Raw genomic sequence first — 25,853 nt, forward strand, 5'->3', positions numbered from 1 at the left:
GCTGAAGTACTTTCATATATAATCTTTTCCTAATCCCCCTTTTTTTTTTTTTTTCCCCCTTTTGATTTGCAGTGTATTTTACTCTCTTCCCTTCCTGTTCTTTTTCATTTCTCATTCTTCTTCACACTTCCTTGGCTTTTCCTAATCCCATTCTCCTTCCCATTCCTTTTAGCCACTCATCCTACTTCCCTCCCTCCTACAGTTTGTGATCTGGGACCCGGGTGTGGAATCATGGCAGAACTAAAATTCGGCTCTCTGAATGTTAAAGGGTTCAACACCCCCCAAAAACGGGCACAAATCCTATACGACATGCAAAAGCAGAGGGTACACATTCTTCTTCTCCAAGAAACTCATTTTAAAGTCTGCTGTATCCCCAACATGATAAACCTTTACTACTCGACCTGGTATCACAGCGCTAACACAGAGTCCAGGTCCAGGGGGGTGTCATTGGCCCTGCACAAATCATTAGCACATTCCATGATAGACATAAAGCTAGATCCGGAAGGCAGATTTGTCATTAAGTTGCGTATTGCGAATACAGTGTTTACAGTGGCAGGATGGTACGCGCTCAACGTGGGACAGTCAAGGGCAGGGCGAAGTTTCCTTAGGGTGCTGGCAGAATTCTCGGAAGGGGTGGTAATCTTGGGAGGGGATTTTAACCTTCCTTTGAAGCCATCAGTGGATACCTAGTCTGGCAGAAGCGTGATCCCCCTGTCTCACTTAAGGTCATTTAAGCAGGAGATGCACCAGTCACAACTGGTAGACGTGTGGCGGATATTAAACCCATCTGGAAGGGATTATACCTTCTACTCAAACCCACACGACTCATATAGTCATATTGATTTCTTTTTGACAAGTCAGCATGCTCTCGCTTGGAGCCCAGTTGCAGAGATCGGTAGCGTTGTTTGGTCGGATCATGCGCCCATTTTTCTAACTATCTCTCCTAACGGCCAGACGCGCGAGTGGACGTGGAAACTTAATGATAACCTCTTGAAAGATACGGTGTGTGTGTGTGAATGACATCAAGGAATCGATTGGGGTTTTTATGGAGGCACATGCGGCGGACCCTACTTCCCTGCCCCTTCAGTGGGAAGCATTTAAGTGCGTGATTAGGGGGGTTCTGATAAAACATGGGGCACGCATTAAGAGAATGAAGATTTCGCAAGTCAAGGAATTACTCGACACGATACATAGGCTGGAATTTACACATAAAAGACACAGATCGGCAGGGGTCATGGCGGACCTCACTAAATGTAGAGAAGATCTTAGGTCACTTCTTAACAAGAAATACCTCAGATACCGAAATCACTACAAACGCTTCCTATACCAACACTCAGACAAATGCGGCAGGCCCCTATCGCGCCTGCTTCATCCCCGTAATACGTCGTTTATCTCACGCTTACAGCGGCAGGGTGGTTCGGACACTAGTAACCCGGAGGAGATTCTGGAGGCAATGCGGACATTTTATTCAGACCTCTATAACATTAGGGGCCGCTTGGCAGACATGGGGCAGAGTAATTTGTCAGAGCGAATTGATGAGTATGTTACAGAAACTGCTTCCACGCCGCTGGGGAATGAGGAGGTCTCTCAATTGGAAGAGCAATTTACAGAAGAGGAGATTGGTGTGGTGATTAAGAATACTCCAGCAGGTAAGAGCCCTGGCCCAGATGGGTTTTTCCCAGCATTTTATAAGACATTTAGAGACTTAATAACGCCATTTCTTACAAAGGTCTTCAATGCAGTTTCTGACACATCCCCATTTGCAGCGCAGTCCCTGGAGGCGTATATTACAGTACTACCAAAACCGGGGAAGGATCCATCTATGGTATCTAATTATAGGCCGATTTCTTTATTAAACGTGGACGTGAAGTTGTTCTCCAAAACACTGGCTAACAGATTGGCTCCCCTTCTCCCTGAAATTATTAATTCAGACCAAGTCGGCTTTGTACAGGGCAGAGAGGCCAGAGATAATGTAAATAAGACGTTATTACTTATGGCGAATACAATCTCCTCCTCCACATCTATGGGCCTTCTGTCGGTGGACGCCGAGAAGGCTTTCGACCGCGTACACTGGGATTTCCTTCGCACGGCGTTGAAAAAGATTGGCCTGGGCCCCCGCTTTCTACAAAAAATATTGCCATTGTATACGTGTCCCTCGGCACGGATCAAGGCCAATGGAGCGTTGTCCCGGCCCATTGCTATAAGGAATGGTACGAGACAAGGGTGCCCTCTCTCTCCGTTGTTATACGTGGTGGTGATGGAGCATGTGGCCAATGCCATAAGGAGGAATCCCTGTGTGCACGGTCTGCAAGTGGAAGGTAGGATGTATAAGACCTCCCTGTATGCTGACGACTTATTGATTTATATTTCTCAGCCTCACATCACCCTGCCCTCCTTGTTGATGGAGTTTGAGAAATTTGGAGATTTGAGCAACTTTAAAGTAAATTATTCAAAAACGGAAGCTCTGAATATTACCTTGCAGCCCTCTGAGGTGTCATTAGCTAAACAAAACTTCTCGTTTCGGTGGCAACCTAAAGCAATCACATATTTAGGTATACAGATCCCTGCTGATCTCACACTCCTGTATTCCCTGAATTATCAGACCCTGTTGACACGAACACTTAAGGACCTACTATCATACCACAAAAAACCTATTTCGTGGTTCGGACGTATTAACTCGTTTAAAATGGATGTGTTACCACTGTTCATGTACGTCTTTCAGGCAGTTCCTATCTTACCACCCGCAAGCTTTTTCCGCACACTTAAATCGGCATTAATCAAATTTGTATGGGGCCACTCCAGGGCGAGAGTAATATATCAGATCTTAACCAGATCCATTAGTAGGGGAGGGGCTGGATTGCCGGATCTTTGTAGATACCATCAGGCCGCTCTTCTGCTGCATATGTTCGACTGGCACTTTTCGGCTACACATAAAAAATGGGTCGTGTTGGAACAGGGGGGAGCGCCGGTGCCCACGAGGTATCTGCCATGGCTGGAATCACGCGAGGGGGTGAAGTTACCTGCAGCTGACTTTCTAATCAAGGCCACGCTTAAAGTGTGGGATCGGGTGAGGCAGAGGGGCTCTTTGACTGGGCCTCTGCTTCTGCTCATTCCGATTTTCTCCAACCCGGAATTTTCCCCGGGATTCACACGTTCCTCCTTTCTGCGCTGGAAGGTGGAAGATGATCTTCGGGTATATCATGCTTTAAAAGGAAATGATATTATGTCTGTCGGAGACATGCAGGGCTTGGACCCCCCGCGTTCGCTGTCATGGATTGAGTATAGACAATTATACTCCTTTGTATGTAATAGACTGAGATATTGGAAACACATACCTGATATTTCTCTGACCCCGTTTGAGGGTTTGTTTTTGCAAAAATCCCCACCATCTCATTTAATTTCAGTCATATACAAATTACTGAGTCAGGCGGCCCCGGATACAGACACAGACCCAAATTTCATATCTAACTGGGAGACAGAACTGGGCACTCCTTTTACTGAGGAGGAGAAACAGAAAGCTTACCTGTTTACCCATAAGATGTCCACAGCTGGCTATGCAAAAGAAAAGAACTACAAAATTCTATCCAGATGGTACCAATATCCAGTGAAGCTACATAAGATCTTTCCCTCTGTGTCAGAGTTGTGTTGGCGGTGTGGGGGGGCCCCCGGGACGATGCTACAAATTTGGAGTGTCCGCTGATCAAGCCCTTCTGGTTGGAGGTGTTTCAGGCATACACCAAAATTACTGGAGAATTGGTAACACCATCACCACAGATCTCGTTGCTGTCCATGTTGCCTGGCTCTATTAAAACACAAAAGGGAGATCTGCTTAGATTTTGTCTAACAGCAGCTCGCTCGGTGATCCCTAGACACTGGCGGACGACAATCCTTCCATCATTACAAGAGTGGCAACAGGAATTGGCCTCCATATTTTATATGGAGGACTTGTCCGCAGAGGCAACAGGGGACAGTGAGAGATTCTTAAAAATTTGGCAGCCCTGGATCCTTTTCAAACATACTGAAGCGTTTCGAGAACTGTTCGGCCCTTGAGCTGTTAGCGATCCCGCTCACAGTTATTAACATAACCCGCCACACCTGGGAGCACCACGGACTTCCTCTCCCTCAGACCTTCCCTTCCCTTTCCTTCCCTTACCCACTTTCGCTGCTTTTCGCTACTCATCTCCTTTCTTCTCTTGGCTATCTATTATACTCTAAGATGCCTTGCATTACGGTTAGAGGGTCACTCCTTTGCTCAATATATGGGATCTACATGCCAGACTGATGTCGCAGACTCCTTCTCTTTTCCTCATTGGTTTAAAATCTTGCCTCTCATGGAGAGAGAGGGTTAATGTGGATAGATTAATGGATGAGGGGGGGACGGAGAGAGCAGCAAAGTTAAAATCACATAAAGCAGGGCCTTACAGGTTTACCGTATTACTATTTTGTTCTCTTCTTGGAGAAAATTGTATTCATAACTGAATTGAATAGTTAAATTCTTTCGGAATAAGACTGTAAAATTGGTCTGTAAGATCTAACTCTTTTTCTTCTTCTTTTCTGTATTATATGTTTTATTTTTTTTTAATAAAGAAAGATTATACATAACTCTTAGTGTATGTGTCCACTATCACTACTCACTGCGTCCTGGACACTGCAAGTCTCCTCTGCAGGAGACCGCAGCTGCTTGTACCCACGATCAGGATTCTGTGCGCTGCGGTCTCTCGCTTGTGTTCTCCCTACGGAGGACGCATGCGAATCTGCAGCAATAAATTGACATGCTGCGATCTGAAAAGACGCACCGCAGGTCAGTGTTTGCGGAAAAAACAAGCACAGTGGGCATGGGATTTCTAGAAAACCCGTCCACTATGTTTGTACTGTACAACACAGCGTTTTGGACACAGCTGAAGCATGCTGCGTCTAAAACAATGCAAACACTGATTGTAGGCACGCACCCTTAGGCTAGGTTCACACACTGCGTTTTTTTGACGCTGCGTTTTTGTGCGTTTTTTGCGTCAAAAACCGCACAAAAACGCACCCATGTCAAAAAAAGCGGCAAAAAACGCACGCATTTTGCCGCGATTTGGTGCGTTTTTTTGCTGCATTTTGCTGCGTTTTTGATCAGTGAACAAAAAAAAAAGGTCTGATGTTATTTCCTTCTTCAATGTGTTCTTCATTCTCCACTAGTGTATGCAGAAGAGCAGACAGCTGCAGAACTACAAGGCTCAGCATACTCCATCCAATAGTGTATGCAGGAGAGCAGACCGCAGCTGCAGAACTAGAAGGCTCAGCATGCTCCTTCCAGGACTGTATGCAGGATTTCTTTGCCCCCCCCAAACAAAAAAAATGACGTGGGCTTCGCCATATTTTTGTATGCTAGCCTGGTACAGCAGGCAGGTACGGGCTGCCCCCAACCCCCAGCTGCCTATTTGTACCCGGCTGGGAACCAAAAATATAGGGAAGCGCTTTTTTTTTTTTTTTTTTTAATTATTTCATGAATTTCATGAAATAATTTTAAAAAAAAAATGACCTGAGCTTCGCCCAATTTTTGAGTCCATCCGGGTACAACTAGGCAGCTGGGGATTGGAATCCACAGTGCAGGGTGCCCATGCTTTCTGGGCACCCCCGCTGTGAGTTGCAGTCCCGCAGCCACCCCAGAAAATGGCGCTTTCATAGAAGCGCCATCTTCTGGCGCTGTATCCAACTCTTCCAGCTGCCCTGATGCCGGGTGGCTCGCTGGGTAATAATGGGGTTAGGGCTAGCTGTATAGCTGGCCCTAAGCCCGAAATTCATGGTGTCACGCCAATATTAGACATGGCCACCATGAATTTCTAGTAAAGATAAAAAAAAAACACAACACACAGAAAAATATTTTTATTAGAAATAAAACACAACACAATTAGTGACTCCATCTTTATTGACATAAAGAACCCCCCCTCCGCAGTAATCCTGGGTCAAGGGTCCCGCGCCGTCCAATCCGGATCCAATATCATCTGATCGGTTTGCTGGAAGGCAAAGCGATCAGATGATGTGTCAGGTTCTAGGGGCTGAAGCACATCACACATCAGCTGATTGTATAAAAGCCGATTATACAATCAGCTGATGCATCGGTGCAAAAAAAAAAAAATACTTATGTGCTGATTACCGGCAGCTCCTGGAGCGATGGGGCGGGAGTCTGATCCTGTCCGATCGCTGCAGCAGCTGCCGGTAATCAGGGATGAAGTCTCCTGACGCATCCGCTGATAACCGGCTGGGCGCCGGCGTCAGCCCGAGACTTACGATCAGCTGATGCGTCAGGTGACTGCATCAGGTGATCCATCGCCAGGTCCTGCATCCTGCAGGCATACGTACCCGGGGAGACTGCACATACCCGGAGCGGCGGGACCGGGAGGAGCTGGGAGCGGGCATGGCACCGGCAGTCTGCAGACAGGTGAGTATAACTTTTTTTTTTTTTTTACTTTTGTTTTCACAGCCGCTTCCACCTCCCGCCCAGACGTGGCGCCGCACGGCAGCATATATGCCCAGGACGGGAGGTGGAAGAGGCGGTGACGGTACCGGGAGGATTCACGCTTCTGTGTTTACTGACAGAAGGAATCCTCTTCCTGTACACGTCACTTTACTTACCCACCTCCTGCGTTTATAGCTGCGTTTTTGGTCTTAGAAACGCACCAAAACGCAGCTATTTGCGTTTCTCATTGCGTCTTTCAACATCCCATTGCACTCAATGGATGAAAAGCGCAGTGAAAAACGCGGGAATAATTGACATGCTGCGTTTTTGTGGCACCACAAAAACGCAGCTGAAAAAAAACGCTGTGTGCAGACAGCAAAAATGAAAACTCATAGACTTTGCTGGAGAAGCAAAGTCATGCAGTTTTCTGAGCAAAAACGCACCCGAAAACTGCGCAAAAACGCCGCGAAAAACGCACTGTGTGAACTTACCCTTATAGTCACCTGGTGAGGTGGATTTGCTAAGCTATAGGTCTAGTTGGACAGTAAGCAATGGAGGCAATGGTTAACACAATGGAGCAGGATCCAGATGAAACATGGAACCATAGAGCAGGGTGTATGGTCAGGTATTTTGGATCAACAGAAACAAGGGTGCATACGCACCTCAAAACAGCAGAGCCGGATTGGCAAACAAACCCTCCAGAATCAGATTGAAGACGAGCACCTTGTTGAAGAGCATGCTAATTAAAGTTTGCAACAATCCCAGTTCAACTAGGGAATAAAACGTGGCAGTAGCGACTGCATACTACTTGAATACTAAGATGACGGGCAGCCATGTCAGAGGACCCTTCACCAAACTTTTCACGTTGAACTGGACACACGATGTAAAAGTGGTTGCAGAATGGGATACGTAAAACATTGATTTGATTTTATTTTGCCTCTTTGTTGCAGAGATATTAGCAATCAAAGTATTGCTAGTGGACATGCTCAAATTCTGAGTTCACTTCTTTATTGTAAAGCCCCTGTACTCCATATGCAGTTGCTTTTACAATAACAAACTGTGCTTTACTCACTTTTCCTAGGTCCATTGTGGACACGCAGCCACTGCTCCCAGTGTCTATTGTCTGCAACACTGATGTTAGCGATACAAAGCTCCAAAAAACCATTTTATAGTATTGGCAGAAGGGTACCATAACAAGGTCCCTTAAAGACCAATGCAAACTCCATATAAAACATTCAGAACACAGGAGAAACAGGAGTTTTAAATGCAAAATATATTTATTATAGACAAGGAGGGGTTAAGGCAGGAGATTTAAAACAAATATGCAGGGCAGAAGTGGCAAAAAGATTATAGCTGTCAAATACAAAGTTGTATATATACAAACAAGCAGGCATAAATAGTATATATTAATAATATTGAATGTATGCAGAGAACCCGTTAGGAGATACAGTGATCTCTTGCAATTCAAGTGTGAGATGAACTCTCCAAAGGACATAAAGTGCTATAGTGCAGATTGATTCATAAATAGAAGTTCATCCAAAACACACACGAGCGGGTGTTCTGCATAGACTCACCCCATATGTAGAAAACTAAAATGCCTGCCCTGAAAAGTTTCACAAGTGAAAAACATACCTATATTAGGAACAAGACAAGGGATCGCCAATGCCACATAGATGCCCCGAATAAGGAAGTAACCCCCCGGCCCAACGACACGTGTTTCGCCAGGAGGGGGCGAGTGCACCCCACCTCACGGCTTCATCAGGAGGGAAGAATCATCCCTCCTGATGAAGCCGTGAGGTGGGGTGCACTCGCCCCCTCCTGGCAAAACACGTGTCGTTGGGCCGGGGGGTTACTTCCTTATTCGGGGCATCTATGTGGCATTGGCGATCCCTTGTCTACATATGGGGTGAGTCTATGCAGAACACCCGCTCGTGTGTGTTTTGGATGAACTTCTATTTATGAATCAATCTGCACTATAGCACTTTATGTCCTTTGGAGAGTTCATCTCACACTTGAATTGCAAGAGATCACTGTATCTCCTAACGGGTTCTCTGCATACATTCAATATTATTAATATATACTATTTATGCCTGCTTGTTTGTATATATACAACTTTGTATTTGACAGCTATAATCTTTTTGCCACTTCTGCCCTGCATATTTGTTTTAAATCTCCTGCCTTAACCCCTCCTTGTCTATAATAAATATATTTTGCATTTAAAACTCCTGTTTCTCCTGTGTTCTGAACACTGATGTTAGGTAGACAGTGTTGCAACCATTAGGTATGTTAAGCAGCTCTGCCCAAGTTGATGGAACATACCACTCAGAGCCTCTGAACCTATTGATTGGTGACATCAGCACTTTGGACCATAAGGGACACCAGAAACAGAGGATGAGACTCAGTGCTGGACCTGGGGAGGATGAGAAAAAAGCCAAAAGACTAGGGTTTTTTCAAAACTGGGAAACCTCTTTGAGCTAGCACCCAAGTAGTTGAGGACGGAGTAAAAAAAAAAAAAAGTGTTAGTTACATAGTCCTTAAGAGTATCTTGCCAAGCCTTTTGGACCATCATGGTACTGAATGCTGTTTTCCATTCATCACACTTTTTTTTTTTTTTAACTAGATCGGGTAGTAGGCTCCACAGAGGTCTATTTTTGTGACTATACAGGTTCCATTAATCTGATCAAAGTGTTCTTGTATAAGAGGCAATGGATAATTCTTCTTAATGTCAAAATACCCTGCTCCAACCAATGATTTATACGCATAAAAGCAAAAAGATCCCCATTGTGCGATCTTAGTCAAAAAAGGTCCGTGGAGCCTCTGGTAGGAGTCTCGACACAGAAAATAGCCAGATATCCCTCCGGGAAGGATCTAGCCAAGGAGTGGCTCTTTTTAGGAGACCACCATAACCACCATATTAAGTGGCCCTTTTAGTCAATATCCAACTCTTTGACAAGTTTAAAGATATGACAAGGGAAATACCAAGGCCAGGTATCCATCCATAGACAGCTGTTTCGGGGTATTGCCCCTCATCAGTGTGGAGTAGGATTCTGGCTAGGTGGTAGCAATGCCTAGTAGACCAGCAAGACAAAACAATCACTGATCTTTAGGAGACCAGCCAGAGAAAACACAGCCGGCATCCAGCAAAGCCGCTCAACACAGTGAAATCCTAGGTGCATTGCCCTCTGGTAAGTATGCAAATCAAAAAAGTTCCATGGAGCCTCTGTTAGGAGTCTCAACACAGAAAATAGCCAGATATCCCTCTGGGAAGGACCTAGCCAAGGAGTGGCTCTTTTTAGGAGACCACCATAACCACCATATTAAGTGGCCCTTTTAGTAAATATCCAACTCTTTGACAAGTTTAAAGATATGACCTATCTTGTTAAACTTTTCAAAGACTTGGATATTGACTAAAAGGGTCACTTAATATGGTGGTTATGGTGGTCTCCTAAAAAGAGCCACTCCTTGGCTAGGTCTTTCCCGGAGGGATATCTGGCTATTTTCTGTGGGAACTTGACCTGATTTATCAAACCCTATACAGAAAACAGACAGGATGAGAGAGCGTATATTATAGGAGTGTCTTATTCCCATAAAGCAAACAGGTTTTGGTGCAAGCACATAATTTTGGTCAGTCTCCTGTTGACCCAGAGCAAGTTATGCTTCTAGTCCTGTTTAATTTTCAGAATCTAACGGCAAAGGTGTTAATGCCGCTGCACCTTTGGAATCCATCAAGATGTTTGGTGTATGGCTTCCCCTGTTGAGATTGGACTGAAGGAGTTGGTGCAAAGACAGGAGAGAAGGATAATTGAATGGAACTCGGAACTGTGGATCCGGTTGTACAGATAGGCACCCTGGTGTGGTCAGCACCATGAAATAGCAGCACTTTGATTGGCAGACACTTGATTATAGCAGAGACTAGTGTGCAGACAGTACCCAGGAAGAACAGACCCCGATTGGATGTATAAATACAGTTTGCAGCAGATCTGGGTTTGTCAATTAGCTCAACTAGATGACGTCAGAGGTGTGCAGCCATTTATCAGGTACCCTCCTTTTAGGGCTGCCTTCAGAAGCGTCTGTTTAAGTAGGGAGGAGACACCTACAGGAACTTTTTCTGTTTTTGTTTTTTTTTTCTTTTTTTTTTTTTCTTTTTTACGCAAAATTTAAGCATTAGTGCCCTTTTTAGTGATCCAGCATCTCTTCATACTACTTGATTTCCTTCTTCCTAATGTAACTTTGTTTACCTTCTATTTCTGATCTTTTGACTTTTTGTTTGGTAATTTGGCATGTATTTTTACTGGGATACAATATTCTCTTGTTTACTTTTCGTTGCACTTGCATTTTATGGTTTTAACTTTTGTATGGTAATACACAGACATGTTAGGAGTCTGCAATAATTAATATACACCATTGTACACATTCTTTCATTCAAGCGCTTTTTAGGGGTGCTTCACACATAGCGAGATCGCTACCGAAATCGCTGCTACGGCATGGTTTTGGTGACGCAACAGTGACCTCATTAGCGATCTTGCTGTGTGTGACACTGAGCAGCGATCTGGCCCCTGCTGCGAGATCGCTGCTCATTACACACAGCCCTGGTTCGTTTTCTTCAAAGGCGCTCTCCCGCTGTGACACACAGATCGCTGTGTGTGACAGCGAGAGAGCGACGAATGAAGCGAGCAGGGAGCAGGAGCCGGCATCTGGCAGCTGCGGTAAGCTGTAACCAGGGTAAACATCGGGTAACCAAGGTGGTTACCCGATATTTACCTTAGTTACCAGCCTCCGCAACTCTCACGCTGCCTGTGCTGCCGGCTTCGGCTCTCTGCACATGTAGCTGCAGTACACATCGGGTTAATTAACCCGATGTGTACTGTAGCTAGGAGAGCAAGGAGCCAGCGCTAAGCAGTGTGCGCGGCTCCCTGCTCTCTGCACATGTAGCGATGTTATGATCGCTGCTGCGTCGCTGTGTTTGACAGCTAAGCAGAGATCATAACAGCGACTTACCAGGTCGCTGTTACGTCACAGAAAATGGTGACGTAACAGCGATGTCGTTGTCGCTGTTGCTATGTGTGAAGCACCCCTTAGTGTGTGTCAACTTAGCTGATTTATCTGTATGAGTGGCCTATTCTTATCTCAGCACCCTGGTATCTTTAGTATTAGGTCAGACACTGGGTGGACAGCAGAAAGGCAAAAAAAAATTTCCAGCATCCAGTTCAAGCGATATTAAAAATTCTTCTTTATTTCAAAAAGTTTTAAAAGGTCATCCTTCCATATTAAAATATACGCATCATAGCAGTATATAGGAATAGGTACTCGTTTCGGACAAACTGCGTCCTTAATCTAAGGTGGACAGCCGTGTGAGCAGCCTCTTCTTACTGCAGCACCCTGGTATCTTCAGTATTAAATTAGACAGACAGGGTGGTTAGCAGTGTGAGCAGCCACTGTTACCTCAGCACCCTGGTATCTTCATTTTTGGACTAGAAGAGGTAGGGTGGACAGCAGTCTAAGCAGCCATTCTAAGACAGGTGTAATAAGACACCGGACATTTTAATTTTATAGTGATTACCTCTCTAATTAAAATTAGTGGGATTTTGATAACTAAGGATATTTATTATAATTGCATTTCCTTTGCATATTTTTTGATTTTCACAGAGAACCTCTTTAAAAATAAGTCTTTTAATATATTGGCTGAAGTTTTATTTATAGTGATGCTTCACAGTGAAATGGCCTTAAGGCCTTGTGCGCACTAGGCGTTTTTGCCGCGTTTTTAGCGGCGTTTTTTACCGCATTTTTGTGCTGAAAACGCAGTGACATTGCTTCCCCAGCAATGTCTATGGGTTTTCAGAAGTGCTGTCCTCACACAGCGTTTTTTTGTAGCTGCGTTTTTGTGGTGACCACAAAAATGCAGCATGTCAATTATTTCTGCGTTTTTCACTGCGTTTTTCACCCATTGAGTTCAATGAGATGTTCAACAACGCAATGAAAAACGCATATAGCCGCGTTTCTATGACTAAAAACGCAGCTATAAACGCAATGGGTGGGCAGTATAGTGACGTGTACAGGAAGAGGATTCCTTCTGTTGGTAAACACAGAAGCATGAATCCTCCCGGTACCGTCACCGCTGCGTCCACCTCCCGTCCTGTGCATGTCAGCTCCGTGCGGCGCCATGTCTGGGCGGGAGGTGGGGGCAGCAGCGAAAACAAAAGTGAACAGTAGAAAAAAAAAAATGTCATATATACGGGATCAGACTCCTGTCCAATCGATCGCTGCAGGAGCTGCCGGTAATCAGCACAGCACATAAGTGAGTATTATTTTTTTTTTTTTTTTTGCACCGATGCATCTGCTGATTGTATAATCGGCTTTTATACAATCAGCTGATGTGTGATGGGATTCAGGCACTTGATCCTGACACATCATCTGATCGCTTTGCCTTCCAGCAAACCGATCAGATGATATTGGATCCGGATTGGACGGCGCAGGACCCTAACCCAGGATTACTGCGGATGGGGGTTTATTTCAATAAAGATGGAGTCACTAATTGTGTTGTGTTTTTATTTCTAATAAAAATATTTTTCTGTGTGTTGTTTTTTTTTTTTTTTTTTATCATTACTAGAAAATTCATGGTGGCCATGTCTAATATTAGCGTGACACCATGAATTTCGGGCTTAGGGCCAGCTGATAATATACATCTAGCCCTAACTCCATTATTACCTAGCTAGCCACCCATCACCAGGGCAGCTAGAAGAGTTGGATACAGCGCCAGAAGATGGCGCTTCTATGAAAGCGCCATTTTCTGGGGTGGCTGCGGACTGCAATTCGCAGTGGGGGTGCCCAGAAAGCTTGGGCACCCTGCACTGTGGATTCCAATCCCCAGCTGCCTAGTTGTACCCGGCTGGACTCAAAAATTAGGCGAAGCTCAGGTCATTTTTTTTTTTTAATTATTTCATGAAATTCATGAAATAATTAAAAAAAAAAAAGGGCTTCTCTATATTTTTGGTTCCCAGCCGGGAACAAATAGGCAGCTGGGGGTTGGGGGCAGCCCGTACCTGCCTGCTGTACCCGGCTAGCATACAAAAATATGGCGAAGCCCATGTCATTTTTTTTTTTCTTTTTGGGCAAAAAACTGCATACAGTCCTGGATGGAGGATGCTGAGCCTTGTAGTTCTGCAGCTGCTGTCTGCTCTCCTGCATACACTAGTGAATGGAGGATGCTGAGCCTTGTAGTTCTCCAGCTGCTGTCTGCTCTCTTGCATACACTAGTTCTGCAGCTGTCTGTCTGCTCTCCATACAATGAACATTTTGAAGAAGGAAATGACATCAGACTTTTTTTTTTTTTCTTTTTCATCAACAATCTTTAATGGCATTGTGCACTGATTAAAAACGCAGTGAGCAAAAACGCAGCAAATAACGCACCAAATCGCGGCAAAAACGCATGCGTTTTTGTCGCGTTTTTTAGCCGCGGGTGCGTTTTTTGAGACAAAAACGCACATAAAAACGCAGCGTGAAAAAAACGCCTAGTGCGCACATACCCTAATAGTGAGGTGGTTGTTGTTTGTAAGATGCACTTCAGACATCAGTTTTCACATATGATCCCAAGTTGCATTCTTTTTTCTATCTGCAGCAGTCCCTGATTTAGCAACATATGCAAATAACCTATTGCAGGCAGAAAAGGTAACAATGTATTGGTTTCTAGAGACAAGTGAAAGGTACATTATTATTCATTCTTAGGCCTGTGCGCGCGCTGCAATTTTGCCCGTTTTGAGTGCAGTTTGTTGCCCAAAACTGCATGTATTGCCTTCCTCAGCAAAGTCTATGAGAATTCAGAAAGGCTGTTCGCACGTTGTTTCTTTTTTGCCTGTAGTTTTTGTTGAAGAAGAAAAGAAGCAGCATGGTAGTTCTTTTTGCTTTTTGTCCCTGCGTTACGGTGGATTGGCAGATTATTCACCCGCTGACTCTGGGTCGGCAGGTGATTGATCCTTGGCATTTTCTGCACTGGCAGACTGTAAGCGGCGTACGCTGGTAACCAGGGTAATTATCGGGTAATTAAGCAAAGTGCTTTGCTTAGTTACCCGATATTAACCCTGGTTACCAGCATACGCTGCTTACACAGAGTCTGTGCTCGTTGGTCTCCCGCTGTCAAATACGCCGATGTGTGCTGCACAGTGGGAGACCAACGAGCAAAAAATGAACCAGAACAGTGTGTAACGATCAGCGATTTCACAGCAGGGGCCAGGTCACTGCTTAGTGTGACACACAGCGACATTGCTGATGAGGTCACTGGTACATCACAAAACCTGTGACTCAGCAGCGATCTCGCTATGTGAGAAGTACCCCTTACATAGTCATACTAACTGTATTCTAATGTTTTTGTTTGGGGTTTTTTCTACTCTTCTATGTATGTGATTTGTAATGCTCCTAAAAATTTCAATAAAAATTACAGTTTAAAAATAAAATAAAAGCATTAGTGAATATCAGTGTGGCAGTGATGGGCAATCTCTGAAAGCGGTTTGCCCGTGGTAGATCTGTGGCTTCTGTCAGGGCCTTTGTGGCAATGATAAACCATTATCACCCCACAATCAAATTTCAGGGGTTCTAGCGGCCTGACCTATGAAGCCCCCTTCTGTAGTCAGAATTTGTAATTCCAGGGCTTCAGCTGATTTCCAGGACAGTTATCAATCAACAATAAACATTAAAGCTCCTTTGTCTCACAATCCTCACTTGTGGGCAGACTTGACATAATTTCAGTATATCAGTTACTGAGTAAGAATGTGCAGTTCAGCTGCAGTTACAGTCATGAAAAAGTTTGGGCACCCCTATTAATGTTAACCTTTTTTCTTTATAACAATTTGGGTTTTTGCAACAGCTATTTCAGTTTCATATATCTAATAACTGATGGACTGAGTAATATTTCTGGATTGAAATGAGGTTTATTGTACTAACAGAAAATGTGCAATCCGAATTTAAACAAAATTTGACCGGTGCAAAAGTATGGGCACCTCAACATAAAAGTGACATTAATATTTTGTAGATCCTCCTCTTACAAAAATAACAGCCTCTAGTCGCTTTCTGTAGCTTTTAATGAGTTCCTGGATCCTGGATGAAAGTATTTTTGACCATTCCTGTTTACAAAACAATTCCAGTTAAGTTTGATGGTCGTCGAGCATGGACAGCACGCTTCAAATCATCCCACAGATGTTCAATGATATTCAGGTCTGGGGACTGGGATGGCCATGCCAGAACATTGTAATTGTTCCTCTGCATGAATGCCTCAGTAGATTTGGAGCGGTGTTTTGGATCATTGTCTTGCTGAAATATCCATCCCCTGCGTAACTTCAACTTCGTCACTGATTCTTGCACATAATTGTCAAGAATCTGCTGATATTGAGTTGAATCCATGTGACCCTCAATTTTAACAATATTCCCGATGCCGGCATTGGCCACACAGCCCCAAAGCATGATGGAACCTCCACCAAATTTTACTGTGGGTAGCAAGTGCTTTTCTTGGAATGCCGTGTTTTTTTTGCCTCCATGCATAACGCCTTTTTGTATGACCAAACAACTCAATCTTTGTTTCATCAGTCCACAGGACCTTTTTCCAAAATGTAACTGGCTTGTCCAAATGTGCTTTTGCATACCTCAGGCGACTGTTTGTGGCGTGCTTGCAGAAATGGCTTCTTTCGCATCACTCTACCATACAGCTTCTCCTTGTGCAACATGCGCTGTATTGTTGACCAATGCACATTGACACCATCTGCAGCAAGATGATGCTGCAGGTCTTTGGAGGTGGTCTGTGGATTGTCCTTGACTGTTCTCCCCATTCTTCTTCTTCTGCTTTTGTGATATTTTTCTTGGCCTGGAACTTCTGGGCTTAACAAGAACTGTACCTGTGTTCTTCCATTTCCTTACTATGTTCCTCACAGTGGAAACTGACAGTTTAAATTTCTGAGACAACTTTTTGTATCCTTCCCCTGAACAACTGTGTTGAATAATCTTTGTTTTCAGATCATTTGAGAGTTGTTTGAGGAGCCCATGATGCCACTCTTCATAGGAGATTCAAATAGAACAACTTGCAAGTGGCCACCTTAAATACCTTTTCTCATGATGGGATACACCTGCCTATGAAGTGCAAAGCTCATTGAGGTTACAAAACCAATTTAGTGCTTTAGTAAGTCAGTAAAAAATAGGAGTGTTCAAATCAAGAAATTGATAAGGGTGCCCATACTTTTGCACCGGTCATATTTTGTTTAAATGCGGATTGCACATTTTCTGTTAGTACAATAAACCTCATTTCAATCCAGAAATATTACTCAGTCCATATTAGATATATGAAACTGAAATAGCTGTTGCAAAAACCCAAATTATTATAAAGAAAAAAGGTTAACAATAATAGGGGTGCCCAAACTTTTTCATATGACTGTATCAGGATGTACTATAATATATATTGTGGCATCAGTCCCTAGACTCTATTCTTGCTTTATTATTTTTTGCATGTGTTCTATTCTGATTTTTTTTGTGTTGATTACAATCAGGTAGCAGAGTTAAAGCAAGAATTAAAGCTACGTGGCCTTCATGTGTCTGGGACAAAGGTTGACCTCATCGAAAGACTTAAAGCCACACAAGATGTTTGCACTGATCCTGCCCATCTAAAGCCTGTCTCAGTTCAGCAGCCTAAGTCAAGTGAGGAGATATCAAGAAAACCGAATGTTTGCACCTCACCCTCAGTGGCAGAGCCATTTACCTTATGTGGGTTCAGTTCCACACCACCATGTTCCCCTTGCCCCTCAGAAGTTTCATTGGCCAGTGCAGAGGATGTGCACACTGCTGGAGACCCTGCAGCAGAAGCGGTTTCTTCTCCCATCACACAGCTTGTCTTTTTGCCATCTCCAGTACCAGTTACAGAAAAATCCTCTACAGATGTCAAAGACAAAGATGACATGCTACAAGAAAAAGACAGGCAAATTGAAGAACTAACTAGAAGGTTGAAACAGAAGCAAGAATTAGTACAAAGACTAAAACAGCAGCTTCAACAAGAGAAAAGAACGCAGCCACCTCACCCGTTTGATAAGCATCACACTTTAATTGTTCAAGTAAAACAAGAAATTGACCGAGTTAGTTATGAATCCAATGGATGTACGGAAACTTCGTGTACAAGAGCATCACTAAAGCCAGAAACTAACAGTCTGCAAAAGTCACATCTCTTCATAAGTTCAACATCTAAGAAGGATGGAATTAAAAGCAGTGGCTTATGTGACGCACAATTAGTCCATGCAGTTAACAGGCCAAACACTCCGCATGGAACGGACAGTAAATCAATAACACTGCAGGTTGGTAGAAACATTGACAAAATGAAACTAACATTATATAAAAAGCCATATAAACAGAGAGGATATTTAAGCCATGTACCCAGTGATATAGATTTTATAGCACTCATTCAGCTCAAAACTGGCTGTAAAAATATAATTCAGTAGTGTCTCTAACCATAGCAAATGTACATGGGTATACTGAGCATTGCTGCAGAAATAGTTCTCTGTGTGCAGAGTTGTAACACTGTAATGTCATCACATAGTAATAGGTATAGTAATATTATCACACCAGATGTGTGAGCCTGATTTGACATTTCGTGCATCAAACTTGTGCTTCTTGAAAAAGTCAGTGACTTGAAAAAGTATTCATTTCATACCAAGTGAACTTACATATAAATGTAATGTATTGGGATTTTGTATGATATACCAACAAAAAGTAGCAAGTATTTGTGAATTGTAAAGTTAATCATACATGGTTTTCTAAGTATTATTAAAACATAAATTGGAAAATTATGTGCATTTGAATTTAAATCCCCCCCTTAAGTTACAAGTAAAATATATCTTTGTACCGTGTTAGCCAGTAGAGATAAAAAAATTGTTTAAAAGAACAGAGAGTCCTCAGTGGTTGATACCTTTTAATGGCTAACTGAAAAGATGGTACACGGTACATGGCTAACACGGTACAAAGATATATTTTACTTGTATCAAAATGGAGGATACCAGAATGTACCGCATCTTTATGGAACTAAAGACACTTCTGAAGAAACGCGCACAACTGGACAGCGACATATTTTTCTTATCCAAATGCAAAAAGGAGAATCTGATCCCCAAAGGACTCTGGATTACAAACCCAATTCTACATACCTACAATACCCATTATGCACAAGCTTGCAATTATTACCATCTTTTCAGTTAGCCATTAAAAGGTATCAACCACTGAGGACTCTCTGTCCCCTTAAGTTAATACTTTTTATAACTACCTTTTGTTGCAATTACTGCCTGCTTTGCACATCTAGAGGCTGACTTATTTCCCATTTTTTTTTTTGTAAAATAGCTATACCTTATTGAGATTGGAAGGAAGTGTCTGTGAACAGCAGTTTTCAAGTCTTGTCACAGATTCTTAATGAGATTTAAATCTGAACTATGACTGGGCTATGCACACACACACATGAATATGCTTTGATCTACACCATTCCATTGTAGTTCTGGCAGTATGTTTAAGATCCTTGTTCTGCTGGAAAGCGAATCTACACCCAAATCTCCAGTCTTTTGTGACCTCTAATAGGTTTTCCTCTAGGATTGTCTTTTATTTAGCTCCATCCCATCCATATTCCCATCCAGGGTCGGACTGGGGTGTCTGGGGCCCACCAGGGGAAATAACTCTAGGGGCTCACCCTACAGCTACATGCAAATATCTATTAGCTGCTATGCCAGTTATAGTTTAGCGCTGACTGTAAAGCACAGGCGGCTCTTGCACATCTCCTGTGCACACAATAACTCTGTACAATTACGGTAGTTTGCAGTAATGGGATCTTTGGTGACACGTTATCACTGATCCACAGGTTCGGTAGGTGATAACTTATTAACTGGTGGAACCAGACCAGTGGAAACCGCATCGATCGGGAGAATGTGGAACTTTTATCCCTGACAGGACACTTATATCCCCATTATATAATGCAGCGGCGGCAGGTGGGATGTGTGACCACAGTTCCATTCATCCTCTGTGGATCAGTCAGATAAAAACAAGCACAGAGCTCGCAGCCACTGAGGGAATGAATGGATCAGGGGTTCTAGTCGGACATGAGCTCCAGTGTAATGGGGATAAAAGTTGCACATTTTGACGATCTGTTTGGGTCCCAGCAATCAGAGCCCACTGATGAATAAGTTATCACTTATCCTTAGGCCATGTTCACACTTTCAGTATTTGGTCAGTATCTTATATCAGTATTTGTAGCCAAAATGAGGAGTGGGTGAAAAATGCAGAAGCGGTGCCCGTCTTTCTATTATACTTTTCCTCTCATTTTACTGATTTTTACAATTCCTGGTTTTGGCTTCAAATACTGAGGTAAAAAAATCACCAAATACTGTGTGCACGTGGCCTTAGTAAAGGAGATTACGGTACTTGTTTTCACTGGAGAACCTCTGTAAGTGCATATGTGCTGCAGTGCAATAGTCACAGGATAGTGAGGGATTAAACATTCAAATATTTAAACTATTGGAAATAAAGAATCTTCCCCATATGGATAGAGAGAAAAAGTGACCTCCAGACAGAACGCAATCCACTATACCAAGACCAATATCACATACAAGGGGGAAATACCGCCACACCATGACCAGATAACATATTACTACCACATAGTGACCGAATACAATCACATACAAGAGAGAAATATCGCCACACCATGATCAGACAACATATTACCACCACATACTGTAGTGACCGAATACAATCACATACAAGAGAGAAATACCGCCACACCATGACCAGATAACATATTACCAATACATAGTGATCAAACACAACCACATACAAGAGAGTAATACCGCCATACCATAATTAGACCACATAGTAACCAAATATTACCACATGCAAGAGACAAATACCACCAAACCATGACAAGACCACATATTACTACTACACAATGACTAACACTACAATAAATGATCATGAATTAAAAACCACAATACTAATAACTTTAATATTACCATCAGTGCCATTATGCACAGGAGCTCTGTATATAGTGTCAGTGTACAGGTAATACAGTGATCACAGATGACTTTATAAACAGGAGATCGATATATAGGTAACGCCCCCCCCCCCCCCATCCCTGTGCCGTGTAGCAACGAGCCACCCCCATCCTTGTGCAGTGTAGCAACGGCCCCCTCATTCTTGTGCAGTGTAGCAACGGCCCCCTCATTCTTGTGCAGTGTAGCAACGGCCCCCTCATTCTTGTGCAGTGTAGCAATGGTCCCCTCATTCTTGTGCAGTGTAGCAATGGTCCCCCCATCCTTGTGCAGTGTATGAATGGACCCCCCATCCTTGTGCAGTGTAGCAATGGTCCCCCCCATCCTTATGCAGTGTATGAATGGGCCCCCCATCCTTATGCAGTGTACCAACGGGCCACCCTATCGTTGTGCCGTGTACCAACGGGTCCCCCATCCTTGTGCAGTGCAGCAATGGTCCCCCCCATCCTTGTGCAGTGTATGAATGGGCCCCCCCATCCTTGTGCAGTGTATGAATGGGCCCCCTATCCTTGTGCAGTGTGAGAATGGGCCCCCATAATTGTGCAGTGTATGAATGGGCTCCGCATCCTTGTGCAGTGTAGCAATGGTCCCCTCCATCCTTGTGCCATATATGAATGGGCCCCTCATCCTTGTGCAGTGTGTGAATGGGCCCCCCCCCATCCTTGTGCAGTGTGTGAATGGGCCCCCCCCATCCTTGTGCAGTGTGTGAATGGGCCCCCCCCATCCTTGTGCAGTGTGTGAATGGGCCCCCCCATCCTTGTGCAGTGTGTGAATGGGCCCCCCCATCCTTGTGCAGTGTGTGAATGGGCCCTCCCCATCCTTGTGCAGTGTGTGAATGGGCCCCCATGCTTGTGCACTGTATGAGTTGCCGTCCCCCATCCTTGTGCAGTGTGTGAATGGGCCCCCCATCCTTGTGCAGTGTGTGAATGGGCCCCACCATTAATCGCCTGTATAGAAGTGCAGGAAGATCCTTAAAGTGATGAATGCATGTGTCTTATGAGTGGGCTCATAAAATGAGTTTGTGCTCCTAGACCCTCCGGGGTTAATGTTGTATGTGTCTTTGTATACACGTTAAAGCTGAATTGCAGAGTTTGTGTCCCCAGGAGCTGTGGCACTCATAAGACACATGCATTCATCACTTTAAGGATCTTCCTGCACTTCTATACAGGCGATTAATTTTCCCTAACTGCCCAGGAAGGACAGAATATTCCTACCCTGAACTCCACTGTGGAGGGAACAGGAAAAACCTCACCGTATTGCCATTTTTTTGGGATTTCTGGACGAACGTCTTTATACATATGCCTATGAGTAAGGAGGCTACTGTCAATCATTAAAGGAACCCCCAAAAAACACTTTTTTTCATAGTAATTTAGCGACTAATGTGATCAAGGTCCTGGAGGACCGAAACGTTATTGTCGCAAAATTGTCGCAAGTGTCACATGTTTTTCAATTGTTGCTATCTTGCCTTCTGTATTAATCTATTAGCATTGAGAAAAAGAGTTATCTTTATTCATTCTTGCCCATTGAGAGTGCAGTGTTATATTTATATATGATTTTTCAGGGATTTTTTCCTCTTACACTAGCACCTCCCCCATACGTCTAATTCTAAGTGTGTGCACACTATTTTCTTATTTTTGAACTACAAGGCTCAGCATGCTCTATCCAGGACTGTTTGCTGGAGGGAGAGGCAGGGGGAGCAGAACTACAAGGCTCAGCATATTCCATCCAATAGTGTATGCAGGAGAGCAGACAGCAGCTGCAGAACTACAAGGCTCAGCATCCTCCATCCAGGACTGTATGCAGGAGTTTTTTTCCCCCCCCCCAAAAAATGACGTGGGCTGACCTGACTTTGGACTGACCTACAAAGCTATCCATAATCTGTCTCCTCCATATATCTCTGAACTAATCTCTCGCTACACTCCAAAACGTAACCTCCGGTCCTCCCAAGATCTCCTTCTATCCTCCTCTCTCATTCGCTCCTCATGCAACCGACTCCAAGACTTCTCCCGAGCATCCCCAGTCTCCTGGAACTCACTGCCTCAACACGTCAGACTATCTACTACACTCGCAAGCTTCAAACGGAACCTAAAGACTCATCTGTTCAGAAATGCCTATAACCTTCAATGACCTCACTGCTTCACCACCGTGCGGAGCTGCCGCCCCACCACCGTGCGGAGCTGCCGCCCCACCACCGTGCGGAGCTGCCGCCCCACCACCGTGCGGAGCTGCCGCCCCACCACCGTGCGGAGCTGCCGCCCCACCACCGTGCGGAGCTGCCGCCCCACCACCGTGCGGAGCTGCCGCCCCACCACCGTGCGGAGCTGCCGCCCCACCACCGTGCGGAGCTGCCGCCCCACCACCGTGCGGAGCTGCCGCCCCACCACCGTGCGGAGCTGCCGCCCCACCACCGTGCGGAGCTGCCGCCCCACCTACACCCCACCTACTGTCTCCTCCCCAAAATCCTTTAGTATGTAAGCCCGCAAGGGCAGGGCCCTCTTCCCCCTGTGCTAGTCTGTCTATTGTAACGTGTACATGTATTCTGTATGTAACCCCCTCATGTACAGCACCATGGAATCAATGGTGCTCTATAAATAAACAATAATAATAATAATAATAATATGTTTGTATGCTACCCAGGTACAGCAGGCAGGTACAGGCTGCCCCCAACCCCCAGCTGCCTATTTGTACCCGGCTGGGAACCAAAAATATAGGGAAGTCCTTTTTTTTAAATTATTTCATGAAATAATTAAAAAATAAAAATGATGTGGGCTTTGCCCAATTTTTGACTCCAGCTAGGTACAACTAGGCAGCTGGGGATTGGAATCCGCAGTGTAGAGTGCCCAAGCTTTCTGGGCACCCCCGCTGCGAATTGGAGTCTGCAGCCACCCCAGAAAATGGCACTTTCATAGAAGCGCCATCTTCTGGCGCTGTATCCAACTCTTCCAGCTGCCCTGATGCCATGTGGCTCCCTGGGTAATGATGAGGTTAGGGCTAGCTGTATATTATCAGCTGGCCCTAAGCCCGAAATTCATGGTGTCACGCCAATATTAGACATGGCCACCATGAAATTCTAGTAAAAATAAAAAAAAAACACAACACACAGAAAAAAATTTTATTAGAAAGAAAACACAACACAATTAGTGACTCCATCTTTATTGAAATAAAGAACCCCCCACCTCCGCAGTAATCCCGGGTCAAGGGTCCCGTGCCATCCAATCCGGATCCAATATAATCTGATCGGTTTGCTGGAAGGCAAAGCAATCAGATGATGTGTCAGGTTCAAGGATGTGAATCACATGACACATCAGCTGATTGTATAAACGGCATTTATACAATCAGCTGATGCATCAGTAGAAAAAAGAAAAAAAAAAATACTTATGTGCAGACTCCCGTCACACCAGGAGCTGCCGGTAATCAGCTGTTGAAGTCTCCTGACGGCATCAGCTGATAGTTTAAGCCAGCCGGGCAGTAAAAAGCCAGCGTCACCGCGAGACTTACGATCAGCTGTTGCGTCAGGTGGCGCATCAGGTGATCACCGCCAGGTCCTGCAGCTATCGGATGTGCTGCCCGGGAGCCGGCACACAGCTGGAGCAGGGGTGGCGGTACCGGAGAGAAGCTGGGAGCGGACATGGCACCGGGAGTCTGCAGACAGGTGAGTATGACTTTTTTTTTTTTCTACTGTTGACTTTTGATTTCGCAGCTGCTTCCACCTCCCGCCCGGACATGGCGCCGGACGGGAGCGGACATGGCGCTGGACGGGAGGTGGAAGCAGCGGTGGCGGTACCGAGAGGATTCACGCTTCTGTGTTTACTGACAGAAGGAATCCTTTACCTGTACATGTCACTGTACTACCCACCCCTTGCGTTTAAGCGTTTATAGCTGCGTTTTTAGTCATAGAAATGCACTAAAACGCAGCTACTGTATATTTGCAATTTGTGTTTTTCATTGCATTTTTGAACATCTCATTGAACTCAATGGGTGGAAAACGCAGTGAAAAACGCAAAAATAATTGACATGCTGAGTTTTTGTGGGCACCACAAAAACGCAGCTAAAAAAAACGCTGTGTGCAGACAGCAAAAATGAAAACTCATAGACTTTGCTGGGGAAGCAAAGTTATGCAGTTTTCTGAGCAAAAAGCAGTGTGTGAACTTACCCTAATTTTCACCTGTCCTCCGTTCCTGAGGTGTCCTTACCTGATCAGTCCGCAGGCTCATAGACCCCTCCAGGATCTCGTCTGGTGCATGGAGCCGCCGCCGCAGGATGCCATCATGGCTTTACTGCAGTTAAATGCTTTGCGGCGCCGTAAAGCATTTAACTGCAGTAAAGCCATGAAGTCACCTGTAGCGACGGCCCCGTGCAGAGGGCGGGAGCACCGAGGGGTCTGTGTCCTGCGTTCTGGAAGACTCTGTTAGGAGTCTCAACACAGAAACCAGCCAGATATCCCTCTGGGAAGGGCCCAGCCAAGGGGTGACTCTTTTTAGGAGACCACCATAACCACCATATTAAGTGGCCCTTTTAGTCAATATCCAACTTTTTGACAAGTTTAAAGATATGACAAGGGAAATACCAAGGCCAGGTATCCATCCACAGACAGCCGTTTCTCGGTATTGCCCCCCCATCAGTGTGGAGTAGGATTCTGGCTGGGTGGGAGCAATGTGTTGAGGCTGGCTGGTTTCTGTGTTGAGACTCCTAACAGAGACTCCACAGACCTTTTTGATTTGCATATTTTCCAGGGGGCAGTGTACCTAGGATTTCACTGTCTTGAGCGCCCTCGCTGGCTGCCGGCGGTGTTTTCTCTGGCTGGTCTCCCCGAGATCAGTGATTTTGTTTTGTGTTCTAGAAGAAGCAGCTGGAGACACCGCGGGAACGGAGGAGGATAGGTGAGAATATATATATATATTTTTATTTTTTTTTCTTCGGCTCCTCCTGAGCGCTTACCTGCAGCCCTGAGCGTCCTCTTCTCTGCTGCTCCGGCGGCAGTGTGATGACGGCTACTGTGTCGGTGCCGGGCTGAGCAGCTCCTCCGCCTCAGTCCTGACACTGGCCGCACTGTTCAGATGTACGCGCGTCTGAAAGATGCGCATACATTTGAATAGCGGCGCGGTCTCCAAGACAGGTCTGGGACTTCCGCAATGCAGGACCTTTGGTGAGTCACATGACTGTCTGTGATGTCACCACAGGTCCTTCTGCAGCCGCAGAAACTGCAGCGATAGTACGGAACATGTGCTATCGCTGCAGTTTGTGATTGAAAGGCTGGGGGGGCCCTCAGAGCGTGGGAGGGGGGCCCATCAGAGCGTGGGGGCCCTGCCCAGTCTGCTGCACATAACTCCGGCCCCGAGAAACCGGCGGCCCCATGGCGCTATACACTG

The 25,853-nt window shown here is 44.9% G+C and overlaps 1 protein-coding gene across 2 annotated transcripts in view; it reads left to right on the forward strand.

Annotated features, from left to right (window-relative positions):
- MRTFA (myocardin related transcription factor A) overlaps positions 1 to 25,853 on the forward strand; it is a 286,868-nt gene that overhangs the window by 233,506 nt on the left and 27,509 nt on the right. For both annotated transcript variants that reach the window (XM_075321914.1, XM_075321915.1), the window contains one exon: positions 16,966 to 17,760. In XM_075321914.1, the coding sequence (XP_075178029.1) occupies positions 16,966 to 17,760 (795 nt within the window). The remainder of the gene's footprint in view (positions 1 to 16,965; positions 17,761 to 25,853) is intronic.

The sequence above is a fragment of the Anomaloglossus baeobatrachus genome, chromosome 8 (genome assembly GCF_048569485.1).
Source record: "Anomaloglossus baeobatrachus isolate aAnoBae1 chromosome 8, aAnoBae1.hap1, whole genome shotgun sequence".
Classification (NCBI taxonomy): domain Eukaryota; kingdom Metazoa; phylum Chordata; class Amphibia; order Anura; family Aromobatidae; genus Anomaloglossus; species Anomaloglossus baeobatrachus.